Source organism: Somniosus microcephalus, chromosome 16 (assembly GCF_052327205.1).
Source record: "Somniosus microcephalus isolate GS21.2 chromosome 16, FLI_Smic_1.0, whole genome shotgun sequence".
In the NCBI taxonomy this organism is placed as follows: Eukaryota; Metazoa; Chordata; class Chondrichthyes; order Squaliformes; family Somniosidae; genus Somniosus; species Somniosus microcephalus.
In genome coordinates, this window is record NC_141002.1 from 70,168,508 (window position 1) to 70,187,397 (window position 18,890).

Here is an 18,890-nt window from a genome sequence, read left to right on the forward strand (position 1 = left end):
CTCAGCCGTTTCTTGATATCATGTGGAGTGAATTGAATTGGCTGAAGACTGGCTTCTGTGATGGGGCTCCCATCAATGTGGGTTGGATTTGAACCCCGATCTAGAGTTGAAAGAATAGTATGCTAACTTGTTCCACCACCAAGTCCTCTAGAAATGTTACATTAAAATTATGAGGATTCCGTGTTGCATATAGTTTTGGCCACATCTTGTATAGATAGAAAGGCATAATCGAGAAGCTTGCAATAAAGATGAATGTCTAATGCACAGTCACCACTGCATTTATATATGGTTTCTGCATTAACTTTGAAGTGTAAAAGTGTTTTGAATGAACACTTTCAAGGAGGCAAAAGCAAACATTGACATTTCCATTAAAGGAAGCGTGGAGCTAGGACATCATTCTAGACAACCACTGCAGACACAGGTGAGATAACAGGCAATTTTCTCATTTTATGTGTTAACTGTACCACTGTTGGAAATTGGCCAGGATTAAATATTTTTCCCTACTTGCATGGGGTTGTACTTCATATAGAATATGTCATGACTTACTTTTAATTATTCCAATTATATAATCCCTACTTTCTGAGAGAAAATATAGGACAGTGGTTAAAGAAACAAAGAAAGACTTTCATTTATATACAGTGTAACACCTTTCATGACCACCAAACGTCCCAAAGCGATTTACAGCCAATGAAGTACTTTTTGAAGTGTCGTCACTGTTGCAATGTAGGAAACGTTTAGAAGGTCAAAGTTCAGAATCTGGCCAATTAGAGCTCTCATCAATTTCATAAACTGCCAATTCTGGCGTTGTCATTATACACACAGACCCCCTAGTTAGATAATGAGGTTAAATTTACAAGTCCACACTGGTGGGAAGCCTTGCCCTCTGGCTTGCACTGTCCCTTTAGTCAGAGAGTTTTCAATCTGTACTTCTGGTGGGTGAGGAACTCACCCGTAGTGTAGACTCGCAAAATTATCCCCATTATGTAAAAACAACTGGCTTACTTTACCTGAAAGAACACATTGCTGCTCCAGGTTCTTTTGCTATTACAAAAGTTGTAATACTCTTTCAATATTTCACGCAACTGTAATTTATCTCAACGGCCCTCAATATTTGCGGGGAGGTGGGGAGGGAGCGGGGACGGGGAAGGGAGAGATCACGAGGTGAGAGAGATCGCGGGGGTGAAACCCAAAATGCTGGGAACATAGTGATTCTGCTGAATTTAATGGCAGGACCTCATTAGTATTTTTTTGAGAGGCTGGCCGGCGGTCGGGAGGTAAAGCCAGCAATAGAAGACCGCAGACGGGGACCACTGCGGACAGTCCCCGACAATCAGAGAGGATCGGTGTATGACGGGGGAAGAGATCTCGCGGGACGGGAGAGATCACGGGGTGAGAGAGACAGCAGGGGGAGATATCGCTGGGGCTGAGAGATTGCAGGGAGGGAGTGATTCCAGGGGCCCAGAGATTATGGCAGAAGAGTTGCTTGTGGGGCCAGGGGGGAAGCACTCCTGTTCCTCTCTGACAGCTCCTGCCTCCTTTTAGCTGCTGGCTTTCCCGAGCCCTGGGAAACCTGGCCCACAGTCGTTAAATTCAAACTGCTCCCAAATTCTGAGGAATGGAGATCATTAACATATTATAAGTACGGACCTGCCTCTCCAGAGCAGATTACTTGGATGACCCAAACTCGCCCTGGTTATACCGCAAGTAAGCGCATTCACGGCAGGTTGGGTTCGGATTTCACATTTTTACCAATTTGAACCTCGCCCGCCCATCGTGGGTGGTTTAAAATTCCTCCCAAAGTGTTTGACCTCAAATGCTACAAATGATCAACTTGCATGTATGAAATGATGGCTGTTTTATAGAAAAATGAATTTTAAAAAGTTGTCTCTTATTTAGAAAATTTAGAAAAATGGTAAAGTTATTCAACTAATTTTTGTTTGTTAGAACTGTATGAAGCAATAGTGCTAACTAAGTGAAGAGGCAACTAATCAAAAGTAAAGGAACTATCTGATAAGGAAGCAATGATAATGGAAGTTAGCAATGCAATGCACCAGTTTAGGAACTGAGGGCTCAATATTCGGTTCTGCCCCGTTTGGGGGCGGTAACCGAGTTAAGGCCTGACATTTAGCGCCAGGCGCGGAAGTACCGCTCCAGCCGCTAAATTCAGCTTACTGCCCTGCACAGGAGATGCTAACAGCAGGCGCAAAGGAGCCGAATTTCTAGCCCTAGAGGTTTTACTTCATAATCTGAAAAATTCAGTAACATTTTAAAAATTCTATTAATGTTCAGTGGAATCTCACATGATTATAGTTAAAATTCATTGGTGTTAATGGGAATTTTATAAATAAATGCATACAGTACATAAATTTCCCAAGATATTGAGATATAGTGGTAGAATCATTGAAATATTGAAGTAAAGGAATATCCTGGATGATCGCTTGATAAATAATCGGTAAAAGCATTAATGTTTGCAAAAGCAATCTCCTACAATTGAAGGATCAGGTAATAATCTTTAAGTACTGTAGACATGGCTTTTCAATATTAAATCATTAGGAATTGCTGTCTAGCAAAGTAACTTCTCCAGTAGGAACTTAATCTATGGCTCTGTAGGAACTTAATCTATGGCTCTGTGTACAGCACATTAGCAAAATTATTAATTTAGCCTCTGTGATACATTTTTTCTCTTTCTGCTTTGTTTCAAAATATAATAAGAACATAAGAATTAGGAGCAGGATTGGCCAATCGGCCCTTCGAGCCTGCTCCACCATTAAATAAGATCATGGCTGACCCTCTACCTCAGCTCTACTTCCATGCCCAATCTCGGATTCCTTTAATATTCAAAAATCTATTGATCTTAGTCTTGAATATACTCAACGACTGAGCATCTACAGCCCTCTGGGGTAGAGAATTCCAAAGATTCAGCGCCCTCTGAGTGAAGAAATTTCTCCTCATCTCAGTCCTAAATGGCCGACTCCTTATCTTGAGACTATGACCCCTAGTTCTGGACTCTCCAGCCAGGGAAAACATCTACCCTGTCAAGCCCTCAAAGAATTTTATGCCTGTCAATGAGATCACCTCTCATTCTCAAGGGGCTAATAAGAGTGAGGAACTTAAAGTAATTAATATCAGTAGATAAAAAGTACTTGAGAAACTAATGGGACTAAAATCTGACAAATACCCCAGCTCTGATGGCCAACATCCCAGGGTTCTAAAAGAGGTGGCTGCAGAGGTAGTGGATGCATTGGTTGTGATCTTCCAAAATTACCTAGATTCGAGAATGCTCCTAGCGGATTGGAAGGTAGCAAATGTAACACCGCTATTCAAGAGAGGAGGGAGCGAGAAAACAGGGAACTACAGGCCAGTTAGCCTTACATTAGTCGTTGGGAAAATGCTATTAAGGAAGTGGTAACAGGGCATTTAGAAAATCATAATATGATGAGGCAGAGTCAACATGGTTTTATAGAAACATAGAAGTTTGGAGCAGGAATAGGCCATTCGGCACCTCGAGCCTGTTCCACCATTTAATGAGATCATGGCTGATCATCCAAATTCAGTACCCTGTCCCTGCTTTCTCCCCATATCCCTTGATCCCTTTAGCCTTAAGAAATATATCAAAATCCTTCTTGAATATATTTAATGAATTGGCCTCAACTGCCTTGTGTGGTAGAGAATTCCACAGGTTCACCACTCTCTGGGTGAAGAAATTCCTCCTCATCTCAGTCCTAAATGGCTTACCCCTTATCCTTAGATGGTGAACCCTGGTTCTGGACTCCCCTGCCATCGGGAACATCCTTCCTGCATCTAGTCTGTCTAGTCCTGTTCGAATTTTATAAGTTTCAATGAGATCCCCTCTCATTCTTCTAATCTCTAGCGAATATAATCCTAATCGACCCAATCTCTCCTCATACGTCATTCCTGCCATCCCAGGTATCAGTCTGGTGAATCTTCGCTGCACTCTCTCCATGGCAAGAACATCCTTCCTCAGATAAGGTGACCAAAACTGCACACAATACTCAAGGTGTGGTCTCACCAAGGCCCTGTACAACTGCAGCAAGACATCCTTGCTCCTGTACTCGAATCCTCTCGCTATGAAGGCCAGCATACCATTTGCTTTCTTAACCACCTGCTGCACCTGCATGCGTGCCTTCAGCGACTGGTGCACAAGGACACCCAGGTCTCGTTGCACTTCTTTTCCCAATCTATTGCCATTCAGATAATAATCTGTCTTCCTGTTTTTGCCACCAAAGTGGATAACCTCGCATGTATCCACATTATATTGCATTTGCCATGCATCTGCCCAATTACCCAACCTGTCCAAATCATACTGGAGTTTCTCTGCATCCTCCTCACAGCACACACGCCCACCCAGCTTTGTGTCGTCTGCAAACTTGGAGATATTACATCTAGTTCCCGCGTCTAGATAATTTATATATATTGTGAATAGCTGGGGTCCTAGCACCGATCCCTGCGGTACCCCACTAGTCACTGCCTTCCACTCGGAAAAAAACCCATTTATTCCAACTCTTCCTTCCTGTCTGCCAAACAGTTCTCTATCCAAGACGGTACCTTACCCTCAATCCCATGTGCTTTAACTTTGCACGCTAATCTCTTATGCGGGACCTTATCGAAAGCCTTCTGAAAGTCCAAATACACCACATCCACTGGTTCTCCCTTATCTATTCTACCAGTTGCATCCTCAAAAAATTCCAGTAGATTAGTCAAGCATGATTTACCTTTTGTAAATCCATGTTGACTTTGTCTGATCCTGTCACTGTTTTCCAAATGCTCTGCTATTACATCTTTTATAATGGACTCTAGCATTTTCCCCACTACCGATGTCAGACTTACCGGTCTATAATTCCCCATTTTCTCTCTACCACCTTTTTTAAATAGTGGGGTAACATTAGCTACCCTCCAATCCATGGGAACTGTTTCAGAGTCTATAGAATTTTGGAAGATGAAAGGGAAATCGTGTTTAACAAATTTATTAGAGTTTCTTGAGGATGTAACTAGCAGGGTAGATAAAGTGGAACCACTGGATGTAATATATTTGGATTTCCAAAAGGCATTCGATAAGGTGCCACATAAAAGATTGCTGTGCAAGATAAGGGCTCATGGGGTTGGGGCTAATATATTAGCATGGATAGAGGATTGATTAACGGACAAAAAACAAAGTAGGGATAAACGAGTCATTTCCCGGTTGGCAGGCTGTAACTATTCAGATGCCGCAAGGATCAGTGCTTGGGCCTCAGCTATTTCCAATCTATATTAATGACCTAGATGAAGGGACCGAGAGCAATGTATCCAATTTTGCTGACGATGCAAAGCTAGGTGGGAAAGTAAGCTGTGAGGAGAACACAAAGAGCCTGCAAAGGGATATAGACAGGTTAAGTGAGTGGGCAATAAGGCGGCAAATGGAGTATAATGTGGGGAAATGTGAGGTTATTCACTTTGATAGGAATAATAGAAGAAACAGAATATTTTTTAACTGGTGAGAAACTATTAAAATGTTGGTGTTCAGAGAGATTTAGGTGACCTCATACAGAAAACACAGAAGGTTAGCATGCAGGTACAGCCAGCAATTAGGAAGGCAAATAGCATGTTGGCCTTTATTGCAATGGGTTTGAAGTACAAGAGTAAGGAAGTCTTGCTACAATTGTACAGGGCTTTGGTGAGACCACACCTGGAGTACTGTGCACAGTTTTGGTCTCCTTATCTGAGAAAGGACATAACATGCCATAGAGGCTATGCAAAAAAGGTTCACTAGATTGATTCCTGGGATGAGAGGGTTGTCCTATGAGGAGATATTGAGTAGATTGGGCCTAAATTCTCTGGAGTTTAGAAGAATGAGAGGTGATCTCATTGAAACATAGAAGATTCTGAGGGGGATGACTGGGTGGATGCTGAGAGATTGTTTCCCCTGGCTGGAGAGTCTAGAACTAGGGGGGATAGTCTCAAGATAAGGAGTCAGCCATTTAAGACTGAGATGAGGAGGAATTTCTTCAATCAGAGGATTGTGAATCTTTGGAATTCTCTACCCCAAAGGGCTGTGGATGCTGAGTCGTTCAGAATATTCAAGGCTGAGATAGATAGATTTTTGGACTCTAGGGAAATCAAGGGATATGGGGATTGGGCAGGAAAGTGGAGTTGAGGTCGAAGATCAGCCATGATCCTATTGAATGGTGGAGCAGGCTTGAAGGGCCATATGGCCTACTCCTGCTCCTAATTCTTATGTATTCTTCTAAACTCCAGACAATATAAGCTCATTCTAATCTCTCTCATCCCAGGGATCAATCTAGTGAACCTTCGTTGCAACCCCACTACGGCAAGTATATCCTTCCTTAGATAAGGAGACCAAAACTGTACACAATACTCCAGGTGTGGTCTGACCAATGCCCTATATAATTGCAGCAAGACTTCCTTACTCTTATAATCCAACCCTCTTGCAATAAAGGCTAACATACGATTTGCCTTCCTAATTGCTTGTTGTACCTGCATGTTAACTTTCTGTGATTCGTGTACAAGGACACCCAAATCCCTCTGCATACCAACATTTACTTGTCTCACACCATTTAAAAAATATACTGCTTTTCTATTCTGCCTACCAAAGTGGATAATTTCACATTTCCCCACAATATACGCCATCTGCCACCTTCTTGCCCATTCACTTAACCTGTCTGTATCCCTTTGCAGACTCTTTGCATCCCAAAAACTCTAATAAACAACATTTTTTTTTAAGAACAAGTGCAATAAATGCTTTTGAAATACAAAAAAAATCTGACTTTTTTTCCCTTTAATTTGCCAGACATTGAACTAGTTTGTTATTATATTTTCCTTACTTCTGCCACAAGGAAATCAAATTGTTGAGTCTCACTAATTGTACAATGTTTGTAGTAGATATTCTGCAGAATGTGACACTTGTACTTCATTATATGGTTTATTTGAGGAACTGTTCTGTCAAAATGACATGTTCTTCTGATAACTTGGCCTTGTGCGACCCTAGGGTTGCTTACTCAAGCATTTCTATGTATTTACATGGATTTTCTCATTACTTAGTCAAATTGTTGCGAATGTCACAAGTCCTTTGAAAATAAACCTTTGATTTTTTTTTGGGTGGGAGAGTTCACATCACAAGATGTATTTAATATTGTATGTCATTAATTTATTTCAAGATCAGAAAAGTGACTTTTTTTTCCTGAATCATTGCCCGTAATTTCCAATGCCTACGGGTGTGTATGAGCTGTGTACACACCCGTAGGGACCTTGCAACTGCCAGTTTCAGGCATGCGAAGCGCATGCGCTGAAAACCGGCACTTCCGATCTGTCAAGAATCCTCTTGACAGATTGGATGCCTGCCCTGGAGAAGGGCCGCTGCGGGCGGAGAGTTCCGCTTTCTGCAGAACCTCCGCCCGCTGAAATCCCTTAAAAATCTTACGCCTGGTAAAAGCAGGTGTAAGGCCTGCTTTTACCAGCATAAGAGTTTTAAAAAAGTTTAAAAAAATTTTTTTTCACTCATTTATAATGTAAAAATACTTTTTAAAAAGTTTATTTTAGCCCCCTAAAAAACTTTAATTATTTTTTTCAAAAAATTAAATTTGTTTAAAATATTTAATTTAATGTAATTTTAACTCATTTTAAAAACGTGATTTAAAAAAGAATTATTTAATGTTGTAGTGTCTTTTTTCAGTGATCCCCTGTCTACCTGTCAAAAGTATGAAGGGGGATTCCCTTCTCCCATTGGCTTGCCTGGCCCATGTGATCCCAGGGACGCTTGCGAACTGCCTGTGCCCCTGGGATACCTGGGCCTCTGCGCGCGCACACCAGAAGAGTCGGGACCTCGGGAGCCCTCAGTAAGATTTTTTTCCTGATAGGAGGCAGGTTGCCTCCTGTCGGAAAAGGTGAGAGGGTGTTAATAGTAGGGAACATGCTCTCAGCACAAAGAACCTTTAGTCCTCTCATGGTGTAATAGCTAAATCACTATATTTTGATATGTTTCATGCCCTTCAATGTGGAAATTAAATTCTCATTCCTTTCAATTGTTATTAGACACAGAGCTCAAAGTTTCGGTAGGATTGGAGTGCACAAAGCAAGAGGATAGCTCACAGGAGGGCGGCGATTTGGGGCAGACCTGGATCCAGCTTTCCATTGCATACAATTTACCTGTAAGAGGTGGGGGGGAAAGGGGGAAAAGGTGTCTCCTACCTTCGCCTTACACCCAAAGACTGCTTTGAGGGTTTGTCTGAGGATATTCTGATATAAATAATTGATCCCAGAAGGGATCAGTTGCATTAAATGTTATCGTCAAGTTTCCCTTCAAGGAAAGTTTATAAGAACCTGGTCCTCCTCTTTGGCCCTAATTGTGTCTTACATAATGCCATCTGTGTGGCATGGTACTGTTCTAATTTTCTGGCTAACAGATGGGACTGGTGACTCTGTTGCACCTGTACAGGTGCAGACTGCCCACTCTATTTACAGCAATGACCCAATCCCTGCAATTTGGGACAGGATCCATGTCTTTACGTCCAGATGGCCAGAGGTCCTATGGGAATTTTGGGTCCACAGTTTCTTCATATACGCCTGACCAACAGCTACTACCTTTTGCTTTCAATAGCTTAACCCTTAATCTTTCTTTATCTACTGCCATTCTTGGCCTCACTACATTACAACAGTGACTACATTTCAAAAGTGCTTCTTTGGCTGTAAAGCGCTTTGGGACATCCTCAGGTCGTGAAAGGCGCTAGATAAATGCAAGTCTTTCTTTCTTTCTTTTCATTATCTCTGCTGACCTCAAGTAGAACTCCCACATCTCCTCCATTGCTAAAACTACTCCATAATTGTAATGTATATACCTTTAAGGGGGGAACTACTTTTTACAGCTCATGTATACTGTAGTACCGGCAGTGACCACACCTGTATATAGCACTGAGTAGTAATCTGTACAGTCAGTTGCAGTGTGAGCCACGTTGAGTAAACACCTGTTGTACCGTTCTCCGCAGTCTGTGTCTTATTATACCCGGACACAACATTGGCGACAAGGCAAGTTCGAACCTACCTGCAACACTGCATCACCTCCCGGGGATTCGTTCCTGGAGATCAGTGGATTAGAGGTCAAGGCCAGAGACTCGGGCGTCGACCACAGGCAACTGCCCAGTCATCCAACAGAGACTCGAGAATTGCAGGGGAGGCTGTCGAGAGCCAGGCTTGGCTTTCCAGTCAAGGTGGTCCAGCGAAACGGGCTAGCAACAGGTAGTGCGCAGACCCTTCCCAGACACCGGCGGGCTAGAGCCCGACCGAGCGGCACAGCAAAGGGCCGAGCAGCGTCGACGGGGGAGAGAGAGAGAGAGAGAGGGCAGAGCGCACAGGGCGCAGCCGGTGTTCAGGGGCCGAGCAGCGTCGGAGAGAGGGAGAGAGAGACGCGCAGAAACCTACAGGGCGCCGCCATTGCCACGAGAACCGCCGGGAGCGGCATTGTCAGCAGCGGGGGAGGAAGGAAAGCGCGGGAGATGCCATTTTAAGCCATTGGGAGACGCCATTTTAAACCACACCCAAAATGCCGAAGAGTGGCAGTATCACCGCATTTGACAATGAAGTCGAAGATTGGACTACATATGTCGAACGAATAGAGGTGTACTGCAAGGCAAATGAGGTGTCAGATGACAAGAAAGCATCGGTATTGTTAAATTTAATGGGTGCAAAGACGTATGGTTTATTACGAAATCTAGTAACCCCAACGAAGCCAATGGAAAAGAGTTTTGAAGACATAGTAACGGTACTACAGGGACATTTAAACCCCACACCGCTGCTGATAGCAGAAAGATTCCAGTTTCACAAACGGAACCAGCATAAGGATGAAAGCAATGCTGATTATTTAACAGAACTGCGCAAACTATCGAAACACTGCCAGTTTGGAGCGGGACTGGCAGATACCTTAAGGGACAAGTTTGTGTGTGGGCTTCAAAGTGAAGGGACCCAGAAACGGCTTTTATCTGAAAAGGACCTTACGCTGGAAAAGGCTTTCAGCATTGCGGTAGCATATGAAGCAGCAGCACGGGGCGCTGCAGAGATACAACAGAGACCGCAAGAATATGGCACAAACGAAATGTCATATGGAACAGAGAAGTGCTATCGCTGCGGCAGAACAACACACGACCAGAATGATTGCTGGTTCAAAGACAAAGTGTGCAGACAGTGTGGAAAAGTAGGACACATAGCACGAGTCTGCAGGTCGGGAAAGAAAACCAGCAATAAGAAACCTACCAAAGGAAAGTACAAGAAGGTGCATAAGATGACAGAGAATTGTTCAGACGAACAAAAGAGTGATAACGACTCCGAAAGCAGGGAACTGAGTTGTCTGAAACTACATAATGTGATCACAATGGAGGATCACCGAACCATTTGGGTCACTCTCAAGATAGCAGGAGTCCAGGTAAAGATGGAATTGGACACAGGATCAGCCCTAACAGTCATAAACCGACGGGACTACGAGCGGCTATTCTCACACATACCCTTGAGAGACACAAAAATTATTTTGAAGATGTACACGGGGCAAAAAGTCTACCCCAAAGGAAAAATAAGGGTGACCGTTATATATAACGGTAAGGAAACACCAAAACTAGACCTGTATGTATTGCAAGATGGAGGACCACCATTACTGGGATGTGAATGGATCCAGAAAATACAACTGGATTGGCATTCCATACAGGCACTGACTGTGGCTGACAAAAAGGATGACGACGTCACACCTGGGCGACTGTCAAAGATCCTAACTGATGCGAAAGAAGTGTTCCAGCAAGGACTCGGAATACTAAAAGGCATGACAGCGACGATTAAAATTGAAGAAAATGCAAGTCCAACATTTTTTAAGGCCAGACCGGTTCCTTATGCAATCCGCCCAGCCGTCGAAGCAGAGCTGGAGAGTCTGGAACGTTCAGGTGTACTGTGCAAGGTAGACGGGAGCGAGTGGGCTACACCCATCGTCCCTGTGATGAAAAAGTCGTTGAGCAGCACGCCTGGGGAACCAAGGAAGGTTCGCATCTGTGGGGACTTTAAGGTAACAGTGAACCCGGTCCTTCAAACCGTACAATATCCACTTCCGCGGATTGAAGATATTTTCACTTCGCTATCTGGAGGGAAACGCTTCACTAAGATTGATCTGGCCCAGGCGTATCTGCAAATGGAGGTATAGAAGAAGCATCAAAAAAATACTTCACAATCAACACCCATAAAAGTCTCTACCAATACAACCGGCTGGTATTCGGGGTAGCATCAGCTCCGGCTATTTGGCAGAGGGCAATGGAACAAGTCCTGCGAGGGATCCCAGGGACCCAGTGTTATTTGGACGACATCCTGGTCATGGGCGAAAATGACAGTGATCACCTTGCCAACCTGGAGCAGGTGCTCACTAGATTGCAGGAATATGGACTCCGAGCTAACCGCCCCAAATGCGAGTTTTTTAGAAAACAGATCTCGTATTGTGGCCACGTTATCGATAAAGAGGGGTTACATAAGTCCCCAGAGAAGATTGAGGCAGTAGTCAAGGCTCCAGCACCGGAAAATGTGTCACAACTGAGGTCGTTCCTCGGGCTGGTAAACTACTACCAGAAGTTCTTGCCAAATTTGTCTACAATACTACACCCACTGAACACCCTACTGCAAACTGGGGTGCCATGGAAGTGGAGTGACGAATGTCGACGAGCTTTCCAGAAGAGCAAAACACTAATCACATCGAAAGAGGTATTGGCCCATTACAACCCAGCATTACCAATTCGGTTGGCATGTGATGCGTCACCCTACGGCATTGGAGTGGTGCTGTCGCACAAATTCTCAGACGGCTCAGAGAGGCCAATAGCCTTTGCGTCACGATCACTAACCTCAGCCAAGCGTAACTACGCCCAGATTGACAGGGAGGCCCTCAGCCTAGTGTGGGGAGTGAAAAAGTTCAATCTCTATCTGCACGGGCAGAAATTCACCTTGCTGACTGATCACCAGCCTCTTGTCTCCATTTTTAATCCGAAGAAGGGCGTTCCGGTGATGACTGCGCAACGACTACAAAGTGGTCACTTTTTCTAGGGGCGCACCACTATGAGATTGAATAAACGGGCACGAAACAGCATGGAAATGCTGATGGGCTATCGCGCCTGCCACTGCCTACTGCGGAGGAAGCACCAGCAGTGGATCCTGTCGAAATATTCCATTCGACTATAGTTGAATACCTACCGGTAACTACCGCTTGTATCGAAAAGGAAACCCGAAATGACCTGACACTGTCTCGGGTATATGATTTGATGGTGAAGGGTTGGCCAGCACATGGCGACTCACTGTTGCCAGCATTCTCGACAAGGAGAGAACAGCTGTCAGTGTGCCGGGGGACCTTGATGTGTGGATCCTGAGTGGTAATTCCACCCAAGTTAAGGGATAGAGTGCTCAATGAGCTTCAAGAGGGTCATCTGGGAGGGGTAAAGATGAAAAGCCTAGCCAGGGCTTATGTGCGGTGGCCGGGAATCGATAAACAAATCGAGGGCCTGACCAAGAGCTGCGCAGGATGCCAGAAAGTCCAAAATGCACCACCACAGGCCCCTCTACACCCATGGGAGTGGCCCTCATCTCCATGGCAACGGGTGCATATTGATTTCGCTGGTCCATTCATGGACTCAATGTTTTTAATAGCCGTGGATGCGCACTCGAAATGGCCTGAAGTCATCAAAATGTCCTCCACCACCACGGAGAAAACTATTGCAGTCCTACGGACCATTTTTGCCAGGAATGGCTTGCCAGAAAAGATTTGCTCCGACAACGGACCACAGTTTGTGTCCGAAGAGTTCCGGAGGTTCTTGAAAAAGAATGGGGTAAGGCATTACACATCCGGCCCGTATCATCCAGCCACAAATGGATTGGTTGAGAGGTTCGTACAAACCTTTAAGGCGGCAATAAAGGCTATGTACAATGACAACATTCCACTGCAGCACAAGGTGGACAATTTCCTGTTCGCCTACCGGGATGCGACACATGCAGTCACCAACCAGGCCCCAGCCATGATGTTCTTTAACCGAAGGTTAAGATCTCGCCTGGATTTGCTCAGACCAAACGTACGAAGAGATGTTGAGAGTAAGCAATTCCAGCACACCCATGAGAAGCCAACAAGGAGCTTCAATATAGGGCAACCAGTCTTCGCCCGCGACTACCGAACAGAAAAATGGCAGCCAGGAACGATATGTACACGGCAGGGCCCACTAATGTACACAGTGGATGTTGGGGAGAGCATCGTGAGACGCCATGCTGACCAGATCCTAGAGTCACAGGAACAAGTCAACCCCATGCCTCGCCCATACGTACCTGGTGATGAACCCGACATACAGGTTGCATCTACCCCAGAAACAGTAGCATTGGAAGCTGATGAACCAACCGACGACAGGGGGCCAGAATCGCCTCCGCACCAAGAGCAAGACACTCAGGAAAGGCGCTATCCAGAAAGGATCAGGAAGCCTCCCCAAAGACTGAATATATAAATAGACTATTTTCAGCTAATGTTGCATGTTAAAAGTGTTAATTGTAATTAGTTTGATATTTAATTGTTAAATGAGTGTTATGGTACTGTTAATCTAAAAGGGGAGGAATTGTAATGTATATACCTTTAAGGGGGGGAACTACTTTTTACTGCTCATGTATACTGTAGTACCGGCAGTGACCACACCTGTATATAGCACTGAGTAGTAATCTGTACAGTTAGTTGCAGTGTGAGCCACGTTGAGTAAACACCTGTTGTACCGTTCTCCGCAGTCTGTGTCTTATTATACCCGGACACAACAATAATGGATCATGGAACTCCAGAGAAACGGTGTAAATGGTCGTTTATGCCATTTCTCTGGAAATTCCATTGATGATCATCCACCACAGATAATGTGGGAAATTGAAAGAGCCCGTGCAGAAATTTGAGCAACTTTCATTCTCTCTCTCTTTCTCAAATGCCAGTTGAATTCTGAAGCAAAAAGCAGAAAGCCTCTTATTATCACCCGTGCTTTGTTAAAGCTATTGAATGTAAACATTCTGATTCCTGACACCTGTGAGACTGGGAGACAGATAGAGACACAGAAAGAGACAAAAAAAACTGAGAAAGACACATAGAGAAAGATTCAAATAGAGAAAGGCAAATAGATAGTGGGAATAATTTTTAACTTGACTGCCTGGGCGATAATCCACTGGAGAGCATTACTGCCCTTTATAGATTCTACCCAATTTTAGTATCAGTGATTTCAATGAAATGAAAATTGAGTGGGTTCTACAATGGGCAGGTGATTTGCTCTGCCAGGATACCATCCAAACAGCAAAGTTGAAAATTATCCCCAGTGTGTTTCTTCATCCTAATTTGAGTTCCTTTTGACATTGTTAAATTTTGAAAGCAAACAAAGCCTGCTTGAGGGAATTAGATTGGAGAGAAGGGGAGGAGGGGGAGAGCCGGAGGGAAGCAGATTGAGACTGAGAATGAGGGGGGCCTCAGGCTTCTCACCCTTGGGTGAAGCAAGTGGGAGTGGGTTAGTAGTGGATGGAGAGTTAAGGGTTAAGTGAGTTGATGTAAGAAAACTACCAGGCACTTGGTCTAAGCGTTAAACAAAGCTTTAATCAACTGTTTTACAACATGGAGATCTAGTTGTGTCCTTCACTAGTTCCTGTTAAAGAATGTCCTGAGCAAGCTGGGCCCATGCCCGAGTATTTATACTCTCCCTGGACAGCGCCACCAGCAGGCCTCCCAGTATTATTTCATAAGTCATTTCCACATGAATGACAAGATTCATGTCATGAGTGACAGTGGAATGAAGGGGATGGGAGGATTATGGGTTGAGTGGGTAGTGTAAAGGAGAACAGGTATGGATAACGATAGGAGTTGAGAGGGTGGGAAGAAGCATGAGTGATGGAGGGAGAGGATGGGAAGTGAGCCGTCTCATTTTCATCCCGACCACCACCAGAAAATGCAGCCCGTTTCTTGACCCACCACACTAACATCACCTCCCACCTGAAAAGAAAGAAAAAGACCAAGAGAACCCCAGAAGAGGAAAGACAGAAACAAAAATAATCAGAAGCTGTAAATGAGGGACAGAGACAAAAAGAAAATAGAAGTTAATAGAGAGACTAAATTCAATTCTTGAGAAACAACTTTTTTGTAAAAAGACAGAAACAACAATAGCTTTTACAGCTCACTCCATCTGCTAATAATTTCAATGTGTATTTTAATGACTGAAACTGCTCCTTAGCTGTTGGTTCTTGTAGCTTGTTAGCATTGAAAATACCTGAAAATATTCTGCTGTAGTGCTGAATCTAAAATGTCATAGAATTAGAGCAAGGTAAAGGAAAAGATAAAATATCGTCAAAGTTACAGTATCAGCCAAATAAAAGTACATTATATTTTGTTGCAGATCTCCTACCACATTCCTGAAATGTTTCATTGGAAAATTATACATACTCCTTAGTATTGACAACAGATGCAAAAGTAGTCAGATAATGCAACATATAATGAAACTAATAAGACTATAAATTGTATAAACCACAGGGGTGCATGAAGAAAAGTTATTTTATATCTTTTTTTAGGTGAAAATTATAACTGCTCTATTAAAATGTAAGTATTTAATGTAAATTTTATTTTAAAACATCTAATTGGAACTCACCAAATAATCCTGATCGTAGCTCCATACTCCACAGGCTAGTTCCACACAGAAGATTACCAGCAGGATACCAAAATACTGCAAAAGGACAATATGGATCTTTTTTGTGTGGCAAATGCAGTAGCTGAATGAATTTGCTAAATATTTTGTGTCACCTATCTGTTATTGCAAACTATTAAATGGAATGAGCTTAAAACATTGTATGAACTAATCAGTAGAATTTCCTGAGAGCTATTTTATATTTCAATCCCTGCAGTTTATTACAAGGTTTCTTCACTCAATTTGCCAATCAGGTGTTATTAATTGAAACATGACACAAAACAAAGTACCAGAAAGGGGCAGACAACTATCAAAATCATACAGTACAAACCAATAAGGATTAAATACAGACATACTGGTGTAAGCTTTCCAATTGGGGGCCATTTCCAGCAGGACGGGACTTCCGTCCACTCCAATGAGGTGCTGCAAACACTGACAAGCACTGCACAAAGGTGCACGTCTGCACCCAGGCTCTCGCATGACTCCCTCCATATGCTTATGGAGGGAGTCACAGCATGCAGGGAGATTCTCTTCTCTTCCCATGGGCGGAAGAGACCTCCCCAGGAGACCAATGCAGCCTGGTTGTACAGGAAACTTTTTTTTATCCGGCACTGACAGGACCGACGTGGTGCCGGTTCATCAAAAATTCCAGAAAACCGAAAGCTATAGTAAAAGATACGGAGAGCTGACAGCTCCGTATAAAGCAACAAACCCTGTTGCTTAGCAACAAGTGCAGAACAATGGCCACAAGTTCCAAGCATCTCTGTAGCTTAGCAACAGCTGCAGCCACACCCTTGCACAGCAACAGATGGAGGAAGGCAAGTACAATATGAAGTAAAACTTACCTGAACCTACTCCTGAATTTTGCCGGTTAACCGAGATTTCCGGTTATTTAGGTGCCGGTAAATCGAAAGATTCCTGTACATTGCACAGGAGGGCAAAAGCAGGGATGTCGTCAGGAGGACCAGGCTGCAGTGGCGCAAACCTTTCAATGATCTCAGTAGATCACTAAGCGTTACTGCCAAGCCACACACAACCTCATCCTGCTGTGCCACTCATCACATCCCCATCACTCTGCCTTCCCTACCCTACTCCTGGAAATCCTTACTCGCACCAACTTATCTTGCACCTCCACCCACCCCTCTCTATCTATATTATCATGTCCCCATCTCACTAGCCACCCCTCACACTCACCCTTATCCTACTGCAAGCATACCAACTAACAACACACAAGCACTTGGGTCTCTTATGCAATGTTTATGTAAATTTTCTGTTAATGTGTTGTCAAATCTTTATTTATGTGAAATCTTTATTTTCAACACTTTGCCTTATTGTACAGATCTGTGCTCACCTTTGGAAGTGTCTTAGTGTGTGGCAGTGAATGGTGAGACATAACGGTATCCCCGCAATGGTGATGAGTGTGAAAGGAATGGCTTGGTCCTTGTAAGAATGCCTTATGGTGCTGGTGTGGGGAGGTGTTAACCTGGCGCATCATGTGGCAGCCAGGGTGTATAGTGTCAAGTGAAGTAAATCTGGCTATGGTGATGCCATCGCTGGCCTCCCAGGCAACAATGTGGTCGGGTGCTGATGCCCTGTGTCCCGTGCAGCATCAGGTGGTTGCAGAGAAGGTTGCTGTTGTTGTTGGTGATGTTGATATGCCTGGTGATGTTGGTGTTGGGGCTGATCATGGTGGGATTCAGAGGACCAAGGTGAGATTTTTTCAAGGGCACCGATGTTGCTGGAATAGATGGCAGCTGAAGTTGAGATGACAGAAGCGATCTGTGGTGAGAGAACTTGCTCTAAGGAGGTGACAGAGGATAGAGAGTTTCCTCCAAACACTTCCAAACTGCATACAGCTCAAAAGTGTCATCCAAGTCCTGAAGGCTCAAGCTTCTGACATTGGAAAGTGACCAGCTGTGAAATGGTAGCTTTCAGACCACTTCTGCAGCTGTCACCTATTCACAGCAATGGGGAGACATAGAGAACCCGACCTACTTACCTGAAGTGATCTCCAAATGACGGGAGCCCCGTTAAAAATGTGGGGAAATAGAAAAAGGCTGGCAAAATAGTAATTAACAAGCACTTAACAAGCAGTTAACGATCTTAAATACCTCCCCTGCCGCTTGGTGTCGGGTCTGTTCTGAAATCGCAGACCCGACACTTTGGAAACTTACATGGAGGCAGGTTCGCAGCGGGTTCCCAACCTGTCATCAATCATTTCGATTTAAACAGCGGACCTGCCTCCGAACCCGCCCTCTGAGCGCCGGCAAAATCGCAGCCATATTGTTATACATCTCAACTCACCCCTTACATAAACAGGATCTAAACTCAAAACCTTAAAGTTATTTCACTATATGGAAGGGCCCAACTTACAAGTATTTCTTACACATTGGTTACATATTGTAACTAACAACCTGTAGACTTGACACAAATACTGAGCTTGCAATAGTACTTAAAACTAAAATGCTTAAATTAGCTTTCATTTCTCCGTATAAACAAGGGTACTGAAATGGTTGGTGGAGACAACTGAGATAAAGTGTCAGCAGCTTTTCTTGCACAAGGGTAGTTTATTTTGCTTAATCTTACCATTTTTGTACTGTTCAATTATCCATAAAATCATGTCACTGATTAGCATTACCTCTCATATTCATATCATGTAAAGCAAATGATTTTAACTTACAGATAAAGTTTCAATCAGGTCAGTTTTGTCCCTTAAGTATGATTTTTTTTTAAACTGATAGATCCAATCATTCCTCTTTCTCTAATATTATGATACTGAACAAGTAATAGTCTGAAGGTGCTTTTATATTACAGAAGTGTAACCAACAGGGAGACCAGTGGGCCTACATCCTATTGCCTGCACTCTTCAAACCCCACACTCAGGAAGCTAGCAGTTTTGTGGAGAAGTGGATGCCACAAGTATAACATGAATAATACAGAAATAGCTAAGTGGGAAGTGGGAAAAGGTCTAAGGTGGATTTGGTATTAACATGTCAAATTACTGTAATAAATAAAGCAAACAGAATGCATAGTTATATTGCTCGGCCAGCTGAATATAAATCGTGCTAAATCTGTGTAGTGCCCTGGTCAGACCCCACCTCAAGTACTTAAAAAGTATTGTGTTCAGTTTTGGTCACCAAGACATAAGGGAAACATTCAAGCCATGGAGATGGTGCAGAGAAGAGCCATGAAGCTGAT

At 43.7% G+C, this 18,890-nt stretch overlaps 1 protein-coding gene across 5 annotated transcripts in view; it reads right to left on the reverse strand.

Annotated features, from left to right (window-relative positions):
• Window positions 1-18,890, reverse strand: part of tspan12 (tetraspanin 12) — a 96,251-nt gene that overhangs the window by 65,096 nt on the left and 12,265 nt on the right. For 3 of the 5 annotated variants that reach the window (XM_086009201.1, XM_086009205.1, XM_086009203.1), the window contains exon 5: window positions 15,657-15,731. The exons of the other annotated variants lie outside the window; for them this stretch is intronic. In XM_086009201.1, coding sequence (XP_085865327.1) covers window positions 15,657-15,731 — 75 coding nt within the window. The remainder of the gene's footprint in view (window positions 1-15,656; window positions 15,732-18,890) is intronic. 5 annotated transcript variants of the gene reach the window in all.